The following is a 16,966-nucleotide window of genomic DNA, read 5'->3' on the forward strand; positions in this document are numbered from 1 at the left end:
AATACAGTATATTTGTATACAAAATAATAAATAAATGATTTCCTCCACATTCTAATCACACCATAAAATATATTTTGAACAATCATTTTTTTTTATTAAAACAAGTTGGTTATCAATAATGCTACAAAACTAAATGAAGCAAATAGTACATCTCTTACGTAACTGAAGTTTCATGGAAACCACTTTCTATGGCATACAGACAACACTGATAATTACAAAACAGTTAATACCATAACAATTTTAATGTGTGTCACACAACATTAATATAATATTGGTACTAAATTATTTGGATATCATATTTTATAAAAGTATGTGACTTGTACATGCAAAAGATTCAGCAGTTCATTCATAACTTTGCTCACATCCTGCTTCAAATTTGAATTTTTCATGCCCTGCAACACTTCAAGCAGTTTTGAGGGCATCTACAGTTAAGTACACAATGGCATGTTTTCTTGACTGTATGAGATATGGAGAATGAATAAAAACTATCACAGTAATGTTTTCCCTCTGGTCGCACCCAGCACTGTTGGTATCAGGAGACTTCATTTGTCATCAGTAAGGACTGTAATGCTTTGGCATATCCTAAAATCAGAAAGGAAAATTGAAATGTCTATTAACTTTTTCTTTTTTGTAAATATTATGATTATTGGATTTTCTGATGTACATTAGTTGTACATGTATATAATGATTTTATGATATAAATGAAAACTTTTTCATAGCCATATAATATGTTCTTTATTTAAGTTAATGCAGACATCAATATTGTATGGGAGAATTTACAAACAATCTTGCATATTTTGCTTAGATTGTCAAATAAACCTACACCTGTAATATATACTTGTAGAGGAAACATATATGTAATACATGCAGCTTCAAAACTTGAACATCTTTATGATTTGCTCAGTTATAAGTATAGTTTTAGTCTAACAGTTTTTATCTAATAATGTAGAAAACACAGTTTTTATTAGAGAATAAGCAACAGTTAACACACCTTTAATAGAAAAAAGATATCTCTTAAGAGAACTAAGCTTTCACACAAATTGACAAAATTTTAAAATGATTTCTGTAGAAGACAGTTTTAGGATGTAAGCCTACTGAGCCTACCCACCTTTAGAATTTCTTAAGAAGACAAAGTTGCATGTATAAGTTGACTAAGCCTACGCACCTTTAGGATTTCTGTAGAAGACACAGTTATTAGCACAGGTGTCAGGATTTGTGTCCCAGAGAGTCATTCCGCAGCAGCAAAGGGGAGGCAACTCTACTCCACGCTTATCCATCTTCTCCTTCAACTGTTGCTTTAGAGCCTCAACAAACCTATATAATGAAAAAAATTATTACCGTAACTTCATCCTTGGTTAATCTGTATGCATAAAACAATCACAAAAAAATGTATTTACTGTAAATGCTGGGTATTCAGGTCTGTTAATGGAGACATATTTGACAAGTCAAATATTAATGAGTTTATATATGAAATCACAAAATCATACAACTAATAAGGGCATTTTTATGATATTTGAAAAGTGAAATGGAAAAGCTCTTCGAAACTAAATATAATATTTAACTTCTGTTTTTAAGAAAGAAATGATCTTAAACATACATTGGGAAAAGATTCATGTGCAGTTTATTTTTTTGTTTCAATGTATGTTCATCCTAATATCATTAAAGAATTGATAAAAATTAACCCTGATCAGTCTTCAAAATAACATATCCACAAGAGTAGATTGTAATATTTTGAAAGCAAAAACAGACATCTTATATACATTGTAAATTTATTTATAATTCCATGAGCCCACCTTTCCATTTCTTTGACTTTTCTGATTCTCTCTTCATTTTCCCTGAGGACCTGTACTACATGCCGATGTTCTTCAATCTCCCTTTGAAGTGCCTCAAACGAGGTTTCTCCAGTGAGTGGGTCTCGAGGTTCCACAGACCTCAGGGACATTTCCTCCTCATTTCTTCTCTGTTCTTCTTTTTCAAGCTTTAATCTTAAAATGAAAAGGTTGCTTTTTTTATAATAGAGTATCAATATACATGTATATATTTTTTTTTTTTTTTAGCAAATATACATGTATCAACAAGTAAATCACAACTGCTCTATCTGCATGTGTCTTACTTCTGTATGCGTTTGCTGTGCTCTTTCCGTCGAATATTTTCTTTCACTTGTTCCCGCTCTATGTCCATGAACAGTCGTCGGTATGTCGCCTGTTGTATTTTTTGCTGCTTCTTCTGTTCCTCCTTATGAACTCCTGCATAAATGTCAGGGACAGGTTTCTTTCTGTGACCCTGACTTCCTAGAGAGGCATGGGCTGAAAATATGAAAGGCTTATGAACAAATAACTTCAAATCCTTTATTTTGTGTATTATAAGCATAATGATCAACTGAAAACAATGTCTCAGAGAGAGAGAGAGAAAGAGAGAGAGAGACAGACAGACAGACAGACAGAGAATGTCAAGAACATCAGTCTCATCATCTTGAGTATACATGAAAGAGAGAGACACACAGACATACAGTGAAAGAAAGAGAGGGGTCGTATCTGAAAGGTCCTCTCTCTATCTTACCACTTTTACATCGAGGTTTTCCTGGTTTTATTTCGTGATATGTGGGTTGTAGGTTGAACTGAACCACTTTGTCCACAGGATCGAGACTCTCATTTTCTTTGTCTTGGCTTTCATCTTCAAAGTCTGTTTGATATTTTTCAAAAACATTTCTTTCAAATCAAATAATAAAAAAAACCCAAAAGGACAGAAAAAAAACTTTGATTCAATAGGCATGATAAACATTCTTAGCAATAGGGTAATACATGAATAACATTGTACTTTATAACACAAAAACCTGTTTCTGTCTCCTGAGAATTAGTTTTTTTCAAAATTAAATTCTGAACAACCTATACTACAATCAATGCATGTTCATGTACAGGCGTAAAGAAGAAGAATACTTGAATAACTATTAAAAGAAAAAAAATTACCTTCATCCTCATCCTGGACTTTTTTTTCAGCTGAGGATCTCACAGGAAGCTGTAAATTAAAATTTGATAAAAAATTAAAAATCTATATCAATAATTTCCAACAAATTCTTCACTATGGTATTCTAATCTTTTGAAGTACCAGCTAGTGTATTGTTTGAAAGTAAATATTTACATTTTACCTTTTCTTGCAATATTTTATATGTATTGAATACACTGTAGAAATCTTTTATTGATAATAATACAGATTAAATTTCCAGCTTACATCTCTGGACACAGAGACTTTCCACACACCCCCTGGCAGTCCGTCTGAGATCAGGTCGTCTGTAAGAATCTGTTTGGATACCAACTTGTTCCTGGCTTGTCGCGTTACTTTGTGTACCTGATGGTAATGTACAAAGAATGTGATCAGCACAGTAGATTAAGCAGATATTTCATTACATATTCTACAGTAAGAAATAAAATCATAAGATTTTTTCTATGAGTTTTTCCTTATTTGTTTTTCAGATTGTTTTTATATTCCTAGAGTTTACACAGAACCTATGTCAGCTACTGTGTAAACCAAAAAAAATCTCCTTAAACAAAAAGACTTGCACAAATATTTCTTTTAAAGACTAAAATAACTACAATAACATGTATAAAAAGAGAAAGCAAGCATCCAGTAAGCTTGTACAATAAAAAAACTATGATATTAACAGTAGAAAACAAGATGAGTGTATACACAAAACTCTGTACTAAAACAATTCTGAATTTACTGCATCAGAGTGATGTTATAACTCATCTTTGCTTCTGTAAATAATACCTCCTCAGTGTGGTCTATGAAGGCCTGCTCCTGGATACTGTCACTGTTCCTTAGATTGCCGTCTATAGTGTAAACAAAATCAAATCAGTAAAAGCTTGTACATGTACATGTATCTTTTATAGAGTTTACATCTTTTGAAAAGGGGATATTGTATGCGAGATGAACATTTTGTAAAAGACAAAGTTACTTTTAAAAAAAATGCCATCAAAATAATAGCAACAATAACAGTTCAACATTTATATACTGTGGATTCATAAGATTTTGCAGTGGCTGAGTTTTCTATGAATTAGTGGGTATCTCATCCACGAATTAACATTGTCAACGAATAAATAAATTAGGGTTTTAAAATCATATTTTCTTTTGTAGACCAGTATAAGAGAATACACAAAATTATGTCCCCACAAACTCATAAATTTTAAGCAATCCACAAAAATTGGCCCCAACAAATTTTAATGAATCCACAGTATTAATTCCAACATCATAACAAAAATTTAACATAACAAATATTTCTTTTAATGAATACACTGTAGTTTATAGTTTTCAGAACATTCAGTTGTCTTTAACTTGGAATGATAAAATACACCTATCCTATTGAAAAAAAAATTCCTTTCTTTAAAAGATGATTGTATTAATTTCTAGTTTTAAGGTATATTATAATGATTTACCATTTCACTAAAGTGTAAATGTTCCATTTTAAAAATATATTATACATGTATATATTTGGCTTACCATATGAACTAGGGGGACGTGTGTGCTTAATCTCATGAGACCCATGTTTCCTGATTAAACAGCTATCCTTCCTTGGTACAACATTTTCATTGAAGGCACTTTGTTGCATAACACTTTGCTCGTGTTCAAACTGGATATGATAATAATGGTTGATATAAATATGTTTAATAAGTACCATATTTATATGGATATCTACAGTTTGTTTTTTTGTTTTTTAGATTAAGAACTAAATATAAGCATACATCAACCATATAAAACAACAAAATCATTTATCTCCCTAAAACAATATATAATATATTTATATTATTCACACTAAATATATTTCATGATTTGCATATATATAACTGAAAATTGATAATTATGCTTTTCCACCATGGTTGATGATTTTGCACAGATTGTGGACATCTTGAAGTTTAGAAAAAACTACTCACAGCATTATAGGACTTTTCCAACTCCTTCTGCTTGCATGCTTTTTCCATTAACCGAACTCTATTTTTGACATCCTCTCGAAACTTTTTCAGCTTGGCCTCTTTCTCAGCTTGCGCTTGTCTTATTCTTGCTTCTTCTTGTTCAGCAGCCACCTGAAAACATTCACCAATAGTTTGCAAAAGATAAATACATGCAACATTTTTTGCAAGCAAAACTTGTTTAAACTTAGTCAAAAGTAGTATTTTTGTTGCGTCTTATACATAAATGTACTATACATAAATGTACATTGTAGGATCAAAATCTATTATCTTTTTTTTCCAATGGTATAGCTTAGCCTTTGTCATACACTGCTTTTCAACAATGACAAAAACCCTTATACACTCGAAATTTGGGAACAAAGTTTTAATTGGTTGTATCAAAACTTAAAAACCAAAAACAAGTATATGTAATGATTTATATATTTATGAATGTATTATTGTTTTCTTGAATTTGCTTTTTGTGTAACTTAGATGTTGGGCATGAACCAACATGCTCAACAGCGACATAGTGTGGGCTTTTAGATTTAAAAACGTACCACGCCTTCAGATGGAATTGAACAAGCTGGTTGAACCCATGCTCCAACTGCACGAACCTCTACATTTCTGTTTCCCATAACATCAGTGCTAATAACGGGTTTTGTTATTTTTCTCAACCCCACTGCATTTGTTTTGGCCGCCATCTTTAATCAACAACTCGGAGCATCTCGGGATTTACATAGACCAAAATGTCCTAAACGGACATTTTCGGAATATCGGTTGAAGATAGACATATAACATGTATTTGCAACAAATTGATAAAATAGACGATTCCTGTGGAAAGACCGATGCAAGCTTCTTTTTTTTTTTAAATATATCATTTCTTTATCTTTTCAAAAAATATAATGTTGTTTACAGTGGCGTCGGAAGTAAATTGAAAGTGGGGGTGGGGCTAGAAGACAACAAAATAATTCCCAAAATCATGAAAATCACTATCCGTGTGAGGAGGGGGGGGGGATAAACCTACAGTTCCAAAAAAATTCTTACCTACCAAACCCCCCCCCCCATATCATGATATTGATATTCCTAATCCGTTGGGGTGGGGGGGGGGGGGGGGTAAGTATACCTCTGACTCCATCCTTTCAAGGTTCTTTAGGAACAATTATCTTTGCTGCGAGAAAAAAGTGTGGGGCTGAACCCTCTATGATGCTATGTGCCTAATGGTAAGGTCTCACTTTTGCAAAAAAGTGGGGGGGGGGGGGGGGGGAGGAGGTTGGTGTTAAGCCCCCCCCCCCCGGTTCCGACGCCTATAGTTTATTTTAAAAAATTAATAAATTAAAAAAAAAATAAACACTTAATTACAAAATGTCAGAATTACTTTTATTATTTAGCCTTCATGAATGAATATAATTATTATTAAAATTTTCTATTCAATGAACCACTTTTAAACATTCCACAAAGTCATGAAGGAAGACATGCATTTTAATTATCATGAATTATGTTGGTGCAAGTGGTCAGTGGAATTTTTTATTATGATATCATGCGTTTGTGTTGTGCATACAGTTTTTCGTTTAAACAAGAACATCTTAATATTTATCCCAAGAATTTTCTTTTATTTCTTTGACTTGATCCCCCTTACTTCTTAATTCAATCGCCGTTTTAATACCCAACTATATAAGTAGACTGAAATTAAACCTAGGGTTTTTAATTTACAATTTATTTATTTATCTATTCATTTATTTATTCATTTATGCATTTTCGAAAGGAGGAAATGAAAAACATAATGGATATCTGCATGATATTTTTTTCTGTTCAGAATATACATGTAGCTGTATCAAACAACGTGTCGTGAATTGATTGATACTAAATTGGGAATTCGAAAGGGAACATGCATGCATTATGCACATGCATTCTATCAAATGTACAATTTGGTCGCATAAAATAAGGGTCATGCGTTGACACTCTTTTTTACTGGTTTTTATTAATCATTTGAACTTGATCAGAGAATAGGCACGGCATTGGCACTTTTCTCGACAGACCCGCATATTTTCGGTTAAAGGAACATCGGTTTTTATTTCCAATGAAATTCATTAAAGACTGAAAATCCAATAGGAGGCGAATACTTGAATATAAATGGTCCATCAATTTTCTTATCGTCAAGAGAAAAAATGTAAATGAAATAAAGACGCAAGTCATACGAATGTTTGTTTGCCTTAATAATGGTGGTACATTGTCAATTATAGGGGTTATAATGAAAGCCATTGACGATTCTAAGATTAGATCCGCACCATTAGTCACCGGACTGCTGCAATATTGAGTATTCATCATCTTCATTTGAATGCTTGATTGCTTTTCTAATTCTGATATTGACCGAAGTGTTTTTACGAGACGATCGTGGAGTTCTGAACCACAACTTAATTGTTAAATCTGATGTCTGCATCAGTGATTTTTCTTGAATCGTTACTCGTTCAGTGTCTATATAGTGCTAGTCAAGTACGTTAGCTAGTATTTTTGTATTTGGAGAGGGGGGGGGGGTGTAAAAGTTAGCGGATGCTGGTGGGGGGGGGGGGGATAAAAACCACATACTGAAAAAAAATATAACAAAACACCGATACCAAATTATTCTGACCACAGGAGAAAACCCGATGGTTTCAACGATGACATCAAGTAACTCAGAAAAAATGAGTTATTAATTTTTGAATGAAAAAGGAAAGTGCAATAATTAAAAGGAGGGCAAAAATTAACATATCTTAATTTGCTTTACTCCTACAACTATTGGAATTCTATCCATTTTCTGGCTTTATGTGCGTCTATATGACCCTGTAAGAATTACACATTGAGGGTGGTTATAGTACTAGTCTATGTTGAGTTACCTCTCTTTAGTTACCTATGACCGAAAAGATTCAATTTGGATGATAAAGCAGCTACCGTTTTGCGAAGACGCAGTTGTATGCTGACTTAGGTAACAACACGTGCTTAAAGAATGTGCATAATCTTTATCGTGCATGTGAATGTTACAATTCACTTGGTTTCCCGAAGAACATTTTTTGTGTGTCAATTAAAACATCTATAACAGTTTTATAATGCATAAAGTAGGTGACAGGGTTAATGGCACTGGATGAGGCCGCGTTCAGTCATATTGGAATTTGAGTAAGCTCCACCCTCATACCGGTACCACCGCCTTCATATCTTTACACCATAATGTAGTCTGTTAGTGTTTTGATGAAATTCTTTTTTCTTCTTCATCATAATCATTACAATGTATGCCAATTTTAATGCACCAAAGTAGTCCCCTTTATTTCCTTCTGATGTTTTCTTGAAGAATGGAGATGCAATTCTTCAAAAAGAATGAACCATATATCCTTAGTTTACGTTGTTTTTTAAAGGGTCATTTAAAAAAGCATTCTCGTAGTACAGTGGGACCAAATAGTAATTCCTTTTTTTCAATTTAGTCTCCATTCTCACATATTTAATTCTTCAATTCTTCGTTGTTCAGAAAATAAGCATAACTGTATTATATAAACTATTAAAGCAAAACAAGGGGTGCAATCTCAAGAGTTCTAACGGAAGCTTTATACTTATACACGTGTATTTTCAATAATATCTTTTTTTCATCTCTTGACGCTGTGTTAATTTTCTTTTCTTTTCTTTTCAGTTATAATGTGTTTAAAGTGGCATATAGGCCCGACAGGCCGGGTGATAAATCTATGCTTATTGCTGTTTATATTATGCTTGAAAATGTATACTGTTGTCACTATAAATAAATAAATTACTTACTATACAAACCAGACATAAAAAACAATAAAAAAAGAAGAAGAAATTCAGCATTTTATAAATTGCGAGTAAATTGACAATTTGTGTGTACCCCATTTGATTTTATTTTTAAAAAAACCCATAGAAACGGGTATATACATGTACCTTATGCGTTTTGGTGAATTATGGTGTTAAAAGTTTTTGTTTTTTTTTTACATTTATAAAATTAGATATTACTCAATGCCTGCATATGTACGAAACGTCGTTACATGTATATTTATTAGCAATGTTTTTAGTTTGCTTATTCACTACAATTTAAGTAAGACTTGAGAGAGGTTATTATGAAAAACTCATTTAATTTTTATCAAGATCACGAATTGATAGACATCGCACCAATAGCTGAAAAATATACATATCAACCAAACGTGGCACAAAGCAAACACTGGTTGAATTACTTTTGGCCCATTCTAATGTCCTTAATTTTGAAACCCGTTTTCTTAGAAATCATGTATTTTTTAAGTTTAAAAAGGAACAGTTGATAATGGTAATTTACGATGATACTATAAAAATGCTAAAACATATATGTCATTTTTATTTCCTTGGAACGCTTAAGAAGGCTGAAGAACTAACAAATTGCCACAGATTACAATTTCAGATGATTATTTTGGACTTGAATTATCATTTATCAAAGGAAAATTCCACGATATATTTTAGTCTTGGAATTTCAATTTTGCCCAAATCTTTACACAAAGCTTCTTTAAGGGAGCTAGTTTGATAAAGCCTAAATTAGACACGACCATTCAGTGATTACTCAGTCCTTTAATATATATGTTTTCTCTTTAAACTTGTGTAGCAGAACTAAACACCTATTAGACCTTAATTAAATGTCATAAACCCTATTATAAATAGCATTTTTGAAGTATGTATGATTGACCAGTGCATTATTTAATAAACATGTAGTTATGAAACAAACTTACTACAAAGAACCCGTTTTGGGAATGCATGAGTAACGAATACAAAAAAAAAAAAAGACATTAGCACGAAAACTCGTGAAATCTATCTATCAACGATGGTTCAGGTTGGTTCCCGTAATGATATAATGTTTCCATGACCTTGATTTTAAAATTCTCAGTTCCATATTCTGTGACCTCAGCTCTTAGATAATGCAGCTCTTTGTGAAAAATACCTGTTTATTTTCGCTGATAAGTTTCTATAATGAGAGCTTACAAAAACCATGCAACATTTATTTCTATATTGAAATTAATTTTAACACATTTACGTTTTTATATCGTAAATTAGAGTTATGAATCTTTTACTAGGTGCAATGTACGTTAGCTAAAAATCATTAAAGATTTGACAATTGCATAAGTTACAAGAAATAATTATGGTTTATAAATATAGATATAACACTATATAGTAGGTAATGAAGTGAATATCATTAGATGTAGTGTAACGCCTTTTAGTCTTTACTGATTTTACGTAATTGATGAATAACGTGTAATCCACGCGTAATTACATTTAATATACAGGGCGACGTACCAGTATATGTCAATCGCACAGGTAGCTGGTGTGATAAAAAGTTACTTGTATTGCGAATGATAAAATTTGATCAAGATACAGTGGCGTCGGAAGAAAATTGAAAGTGTGTGTGTGTGTGTGTGGGGGGGGGGGGGGGCTAGACTGATCCTCAAAAATCTTGACAAGCAAAAAAAAAAATTATTTCTCCAAATCATGAAAATTCTGAAAATTCTAATCCGTTGGGGGGGGGGGGGGGGGAGGAGGAGGAGGAGCAGGAGGAGGAGGAGTAAACCTATAGTTCCAAAAAAAATTCTTACCTACCAAAAAATTGTTTTCCCACCAAATCATAAAATTCCTTATCGGGGGGGGGGGGGGGGGAGTATACCTATGCCTCAAACTTCTCAATAATCCTACCTTATCAATGTAAATTTATGTACAATTATCTTTGCTGCGATAAAAAGTGGGGGGCTGAACCCTCTATGATGCTGTGTGCCTAATGGTTATGTCTAACTTTGCAAAAAAAGTGGGGGGGGGGGGGGGGGGGAGCTAAGCCCCCCCCCCCCCCGGTTCCGAAGCCTATGAGATATATTTTACATGTTTAATTTTTGCCCCATAAACAATTATTTTCGTAGAATTTATGAGAATAGTACAATATCTAGCACATTAATTGATTAACCGATGATGTCCGTATTAGATAATTGTTTGTTTGTTTCGTTTTGGTAATTCAATTAGAATTATTTGATATCTATAGCTAAATATAAAGATTTTAGAATTTTTTTACTTGCAATATATGTGGTTTTTTCGCTCTTGCAAAGTATCTTCTGTGTAAAAAAAACTTTCAAAGAATTTGACTTGCTTGGTACAATAAACAGGAAAACCAAAACCATGCTTGACAAACTGGAGATTGGTTGATGTATTTAAATATCGCAAAATTAGCAAAAAATAGATCAAAATTCTAAAACAAACAAATAAGGCTATGTTTTACTATATATTTATTCAAGTTGATCTACATAGTTCTGTTAAAAGTTGTTTAGAAATAAATAAGATCTATTTACAAAATTCAAGCCTTCATTATGCATATACAATTCAAACTATGTTGGACTGTTTTTAAGATACATGAACTAGCTCTGAAAGCACTAAAGCTGAATTTGAAAAGAAAGCAACAATACAAACACCCACGTTCACACCCAAACACAGACAGACACACACACACACACACACCCAATTTTCACACTGTTACTCCACTAAGTCATTTGTTTACATGAAATCGCTCACTTTAGGACCGTTTTCGCATAATACTGATAAAATAAATTATTTCATGTTTTTAAAAAACACCACAGAAACGACAGCAGATATCTTAGTACGGGGAAGTGTAAGCAGTTGATGGAACTTCTGCCGTCACGCATCGCTGATCCGGAGACGTGGGAAAACTACTCCCTTTGTTAGAATTGTCATCGTCAGAATCACTGTAGGCGGATTCAGATTCTACAGAATCCTTAAACAAATCAAATCGCGCAAGTTTTGCTTGTTGTTGTTCCAAGGTCTGTTTCCTCCATTTTATTCTTCTGTTTTGGAACCATACTTTGACTTGGGCTTCCGTTAAATTCAAGGAGCATGCTAAATAATACCTGAGAAAAAAAAGAAGAATGCATTTAAAAAATGATAGCTTTTATTTAAGGTTAAAAAAACCTCACAGGTTTTAGACATTGATTCGTCATCAAAATATAGATTTGCTTTAAGTTTCTTGTTTATTTTGTCAAATCAACGTACCTTTCAGTTCCAACCATATATTGTTGTTTCTCAAATTCAGCCTCCAATCTTTCCAGTTGTTCGGGGGTGAAAATTGTCCTCACACGCTTCCCTTTACCCTGTTTCCAACCTTGTTTTGTGTCCAATTTTTTATCTTCCTTTTGATCTGAAGCGTAAAAGACAAAATATATTACTATAAGAAATGCAATGAATTTATTTAGTTAATCAATGTCTGCATTACGAGTTGGACAGAGAAAAATATCAAATCAATCCATAACACTATTTTTTTTTTTTTACTTTATTAATACGAGTTCATTTAAAAATTCAATAAAATTGTATTTATAGAAATAAAGTGGAATACTTTCATGGCATGTTTGTTTAAATAAAATGGTTTGGTTTGCTGTATTAATTGTTTCAATTTATTCTGATATCTATAAATGATGGTCGCTGTAAAATATCATGCAAAATATTATTCGTTATTTGCTGGATAGTTTTTCGGGATTAGAGAAATATATAAGCGTGAGAAAGAGTAGCTTATTGACATTGGAAATACGCCCCTTTCACACCAGTTTTATTTATTTTTATTTTTTACGTCCGTGAAATTTTGTTTTCTTTGCCATTTATCTGTCCGAGAACGTTATAATAAATGAAAAACCCCGTTCACTTATTGTGTTTTAATTGATTTTTTCCCCTTTGCCTATTGTGTGAAATAGGCGGAAATGCAAACATGCATTGTAAAATTTTTGAACAATAATGAAAAAAAAAATCAAAATTGGTGTTAAATTATACGGTTTGGTTATCTTTTTTCAAACACACCTGAATAAGTTATAAACTTGGTGAGAATTTTCTCCTTATTATATTTGGATCGTAATAATGAAATCAAACGGGATAACACTACAGTCAAAGAAATTATCCCAGCTCTATAATTTTCGCGACCAAATAAATCATTGAAGGGAAAAATCAGTGTGTCTTTTCAGTTGAATATTTTTTTTTCTATTTGTACTGCAGTTATTTTGTTTAATAATTACTGTCGGCAAGTATTTTATGAATTCTGAAATACTAAAACCCAATTTTTCCTATAGTTTCTTCGTTCGATAACGTGCCATTTAAATTGTTTATTTTCCTTGAAAAGCTCTATTTAATTTGAAGGGATTTTAAATGATTTATTTGAACTTCACGTGCAAAAGATAAACATTGCTCTTTCATAAGTCTCTTATTGAATTTTCCTTTCAAAAAGGAAAGATTATAGGTCTGTTGTATAAAGACGTTAAATAGGGGGCAAGAAATGAGTAATTAGAATGTCGTAATACAAGTAACATCTGTGAAGGTGTTTGCGGTTGTCGTTAAGCCCCTCTAAATGATCATTATATGGAAATTTGAATAACTCAGATGACTTTTCGCGACCTACTTTGAATATGATTATGAATTTTTAATGTCACTCTATCGTAATAGTTAGGGGGAGGTGTCCACGGGAAACCTTTATGAACTGATAATTATTACTTTACAGGTTTTGCCGAGAGATGACGAATTTCGACTCAAAAGAAGCATTCCTTTCACAAATGAACTGACAATTGCAGAAAAGTTTATTTACTCTTTAATAGACGAGCCTTCTCAAAAATATTTCACGTGAGAAAATCCCTGTGTAAGATGTTTTACCTTCACTTAGAGTTAGGAGAAGAAGATTGCATGTTTACGCGTTTCCTGCATGCAGAAACCGTGTACGTGCGAAATATGCATCCGTTCAGAAATTTTTTTTTTTATAAACATAAGCATGCAGAATTATAATAATAATTAATTCTTATTTAATTTTAATTTGGCCTCAAGAGTTGAAGAGATTTGATCAGGGGCACCATTACATTTGCAGGAATCAAATTAACAAGAGAATAAATTATTTACAACGGGATGTCTATAACTGCCATAAATCTTTCCGACCACCGGGGCTCCTGTGTTTCTTGATACGGATGTCGTTACTAGCGTACGTAAACTTAATTTTGTGGAGAAAATGGGAAATTTCGGTAATACAAGAGAATCTGGCGGCGAAATGCCACACCTCCCCGCCTGTAAACACCTATTTCGACAGTCAATATAAACTCAATTTAATCTCAAGGGTTGATTACTTAATATTCTTTAAACAAAATAATTGAAGAAACGTATTTTCTAGGCAAGTGTCTTGGCGGCCCTTAATTTGACACTTGGTAGTTTGACAGACACTGTAAATATTTTACCGTTTTTCTTTATTTCAATTTCGTTTCTGATTTAATTGCTCGGATTATTTTAGAAGTCTTCGAGAGAATATAAAAAATCTGATATTCTTGCGTACTTTACACCAAGTTGATATTCCAACTCAATTCAGTTTTCCCTATAAAATCTTTTAAACATTCCAAAATTATTTTTATCAGTATAACGGATTTCAATTATAAATCTCTTTGAAACAAAGAAGATAATTGCCTGCATATATTTGAAACACTTTATATACACTTGTCAAATTCTTAAAATACGCACTGAAAAATCCTCTGCAAAACAGACAGGTTGATAAGTTCGATGCGTGGCAATATGTCCTTGGGTAATTAGGATGACTTTTATTACCGGGGATGTCATAGAATGTTTACAAATCATTTTAAAGTATTCAATTTACATAATTCACCCCCACAGTGAGAGTTGCATGTCCCACCAAGAACCACGATCTGTTTGTGGTCGGCCGTGGCATGCGACACTGTGCCAGAGTCGAGTACAGCACAACACGTATAAATCCTACGCGGTTTTGTGCAGCGTGCACTGTCTCATTAGTTTAATTGTTAATTAAAATGAGTAATTAACTCAACTTATCTACATTGCACATTAATTTTGCTCTCTTTTTTTTTCTCGTCCCGGATGACATTTCGAAAGACAAGATGCATTTAGAAATTAATTCTAAAATTTGGAAGTTCAGAATAAAAATAAATAATGTTCATTTTTCGTTATTTTTTGTTTATATAAAAAAATTGGCAAGGAAAAATTTCAAAAGAGGCAGCTTTAATTCTTTATATATTTTTGAAAATTTAAACTTATTTTTTTAACGGAGACATTTTATTAATTTATCTATTTAAGTTCTGATTTTGAACTGTTGTAAAAAAATATTTACTCACCATCATCATACATTTCAGGACTTTTTACAGATGAGCGGTCGCTGTTGGATTTTTCAGAGGGAGACAGATAGGGATGCGAATTTGCAAAAAGTCTTTGATGGCGTCTTGAATGAATGTCCAAGTCCTTGCCACACTCGCTGTCATGATAACTCGGAGATTTTAATTTTCTGGACACACTGTCGGATTTGTCTCTGTTCAAAATTGCATCTATCGTAAAGGAATCGGCCTTGGATCTAATCCCCGGGTGGATCATGTGTGGAATAGTGGCGGATGAATGGATTGGGTAGGTAGGATACGGCGTGTGGATGAAAGCCGGGTGGATGGGTAAATCCATTGTCTTCATCCCGGCACAAGTTGCGAATGGCCAAAATCCCGGGGGGAAAGGATAACCGGTCTGAGGTAACACATTCATTTTTTAAAAAGTTTTTTGTTCTTGGATTATTAAAATCCACAAAATATAAAGTTTCTGAAAGTAAATTCAGCACACTATTTTTTCCTCCTTTCTTTCTTTCGATTCGACAATTCTTTTGATAAATGAAAGAAGGGAAATGTCAACCCACAATGTCTCAATAGAATCAAGTGAAGCAATGCGGGAAGAAGCAGGTTTGATGCTTCTGAATCGTAGCTGAGACAATCTTATACCCAATGTAAACAATTAGTTCGGGCATATTTAAACATCGTGTTTTCATACTTTCTTTCTGGCGAATTCTGATTGGTCCGCGATTTTACGCTTGGCGTATCAATTGCCAATCCGGGCCGAGAGTGTACTATAGAAACCAATTTAATGTCTTGTGGGCACTATTAATACATCTAAATATGTAATAGGCAAACTTCATTTTCAGGTAAAAATCCGAATAATTATTCAAGGTGTTAGAACGTATGCAAATCGTGTCAAACATTCTTTTTCTCACTTTCTCACCGCAGACAAATAAAGAGATTACAACAGCGTAAACATTTCAGCTTGTCTTATCTTTACTATAATAAGTCTGACAAGTTAATAAGCCAATTGAATACGAATTTAATTTTTATGTATTATTTATTTTTAGCATTGACATAAATTTCATATCTGCTTCGATAAAGATGTAAAATTAAACAAAATAACACACTATGACACTTGGAAAAAAATACCGTTCCCAACTTTTATTATCCTTATTACCGATTTAATTTTTTATGACTTTGGAAACAATATTATGAACTATCGTTCAATGTTAGAAAGCATTTAAAAAATGCAAATATGCATCACTTCATTAAAATGAATCAGCTAATAATTATGACATTATGTAAATTCTACTTTATACATAAAAATGAAGATTGATTAGGAATTCTTCGTATAAAATATGCGAGTTTTTTTTTCTCGTTTTGCTAAGCCTTATACTTTAAGGTACTCTTACAAAACAGGCGTTATTTGGATAAAATACTGCATTTATTGCCATCAATCTTAAAGGATCATGAATTTCGTTAACTGCGTGGAATATACAGTCATTCAGAATCTTTAACTCTCATTAAAATAAGCCATATTAAGTAAACTAAATTAGTTAATAAAGGTAACGTTACTTTAGATTGTAAGTAGATTTAAAATATTTGAATAAAAAATTATAACTGGAAGAAAATGCATGCGCCTGACAAGAATAGAACTAACACCCTTTCTTACAAATCCCATTAGAATTTGACTTTTGCATGAGATTTAAAATGGAGATGATGTATATGTTTCTTTCGATAATTTGCATCTGTTTGCGTAATTTGAAGGCATTGAAATGTCAGGGTGAATCCTGTCAGGACAAGTTTAATTCTCAGTCTCCGAAGTCATGTGCGTAATACACGTGCTTGACTTACTTTGCAAATCTAAATTTACACTGGATCACTGAACAGAGAGACGTAGTATAT

At 32.6% G+C, this 16,966-nt stretch overlaps 2 protein-coding genes across 2 annotated transcripts; both read right to left on the reverse strand.

The window, feature by feature from the left end:
• Nucleotides 1–70: 70 nt before the first annotated feature.
• Nucleotides 71–5,668, reverse strand: LOC105342604 (coiled-coil domain-containing protein 15). Its single transcript, XM_011449608.4, has 11 exons — nucleotides 5,498–5,668; nucleotides 4,926–5,075; nucleotides 4,495–4,624; nucleotides 3,766–3,827; nucleotides 3,229–3,345; nucleotides 2,967–3,015; nucleotides 2,560–2,682; nucleotides 2,114–2,306; nucleotides 1,794–1,985; nucleotides 1,166–1,314; nucleotides 71–582 (listed from the first exon to the last, which is right to left on the reverse strand). Exons 1-11 carry the CDS (start codon nucleotides 5,639–5,641, stop codon nucleotides 533–535), a joined length of 1,359 nt encoding a protein of 452 aa, XP_011447910.3. The 5' UTR covers nucleotides 5,642–5,668; the 3' UTR covers nucleotides 71–532.
• A 5,538-nt stretch (nucleotides 5,669–11,206) lies between these two features.
• On the reverse strand, nucleotides 11,207–15,733 carry LOC105342044 (homeobox protein not2). Its single transcript, XM_011448831.4, has 3 exons — nucleotides 15,083–15,733; nucleotides 11,979–12,123; nucleotides 11,207–11,836 (listed from the first exon to the last, which is right to left on the reverse strand). The coding sequence occupies exons 1-3, from the start codon at nucleotides 15,492–15,494 to the stop codon at nucleotides 11,566–11,568; spliced, it is 828 nt and encodes a 275-aa protein (XP_011447133.2). The 5' UTR covers nucleotides 15,495–15,733; the 3' UTR covers nucleotides 11,207–11,565.
• Between the last annotated feature and the right edge of the window lie 1,233 nt (nucleotides 15,734–16,966).

This window comes from Magallana gigas, chromosome 8 (genome assembly GCF_963853765.1).
Source record: "Magallana gigas chromosome 8, xbMagGiga1.1, whole genome shotgun sequence".
Taxonomy (NCBI): Eukaryota; Metazoa; Mollusca; class Bivalvia; order Ostreida; family Ostreidae; genus Magallana; species Magallana gigas.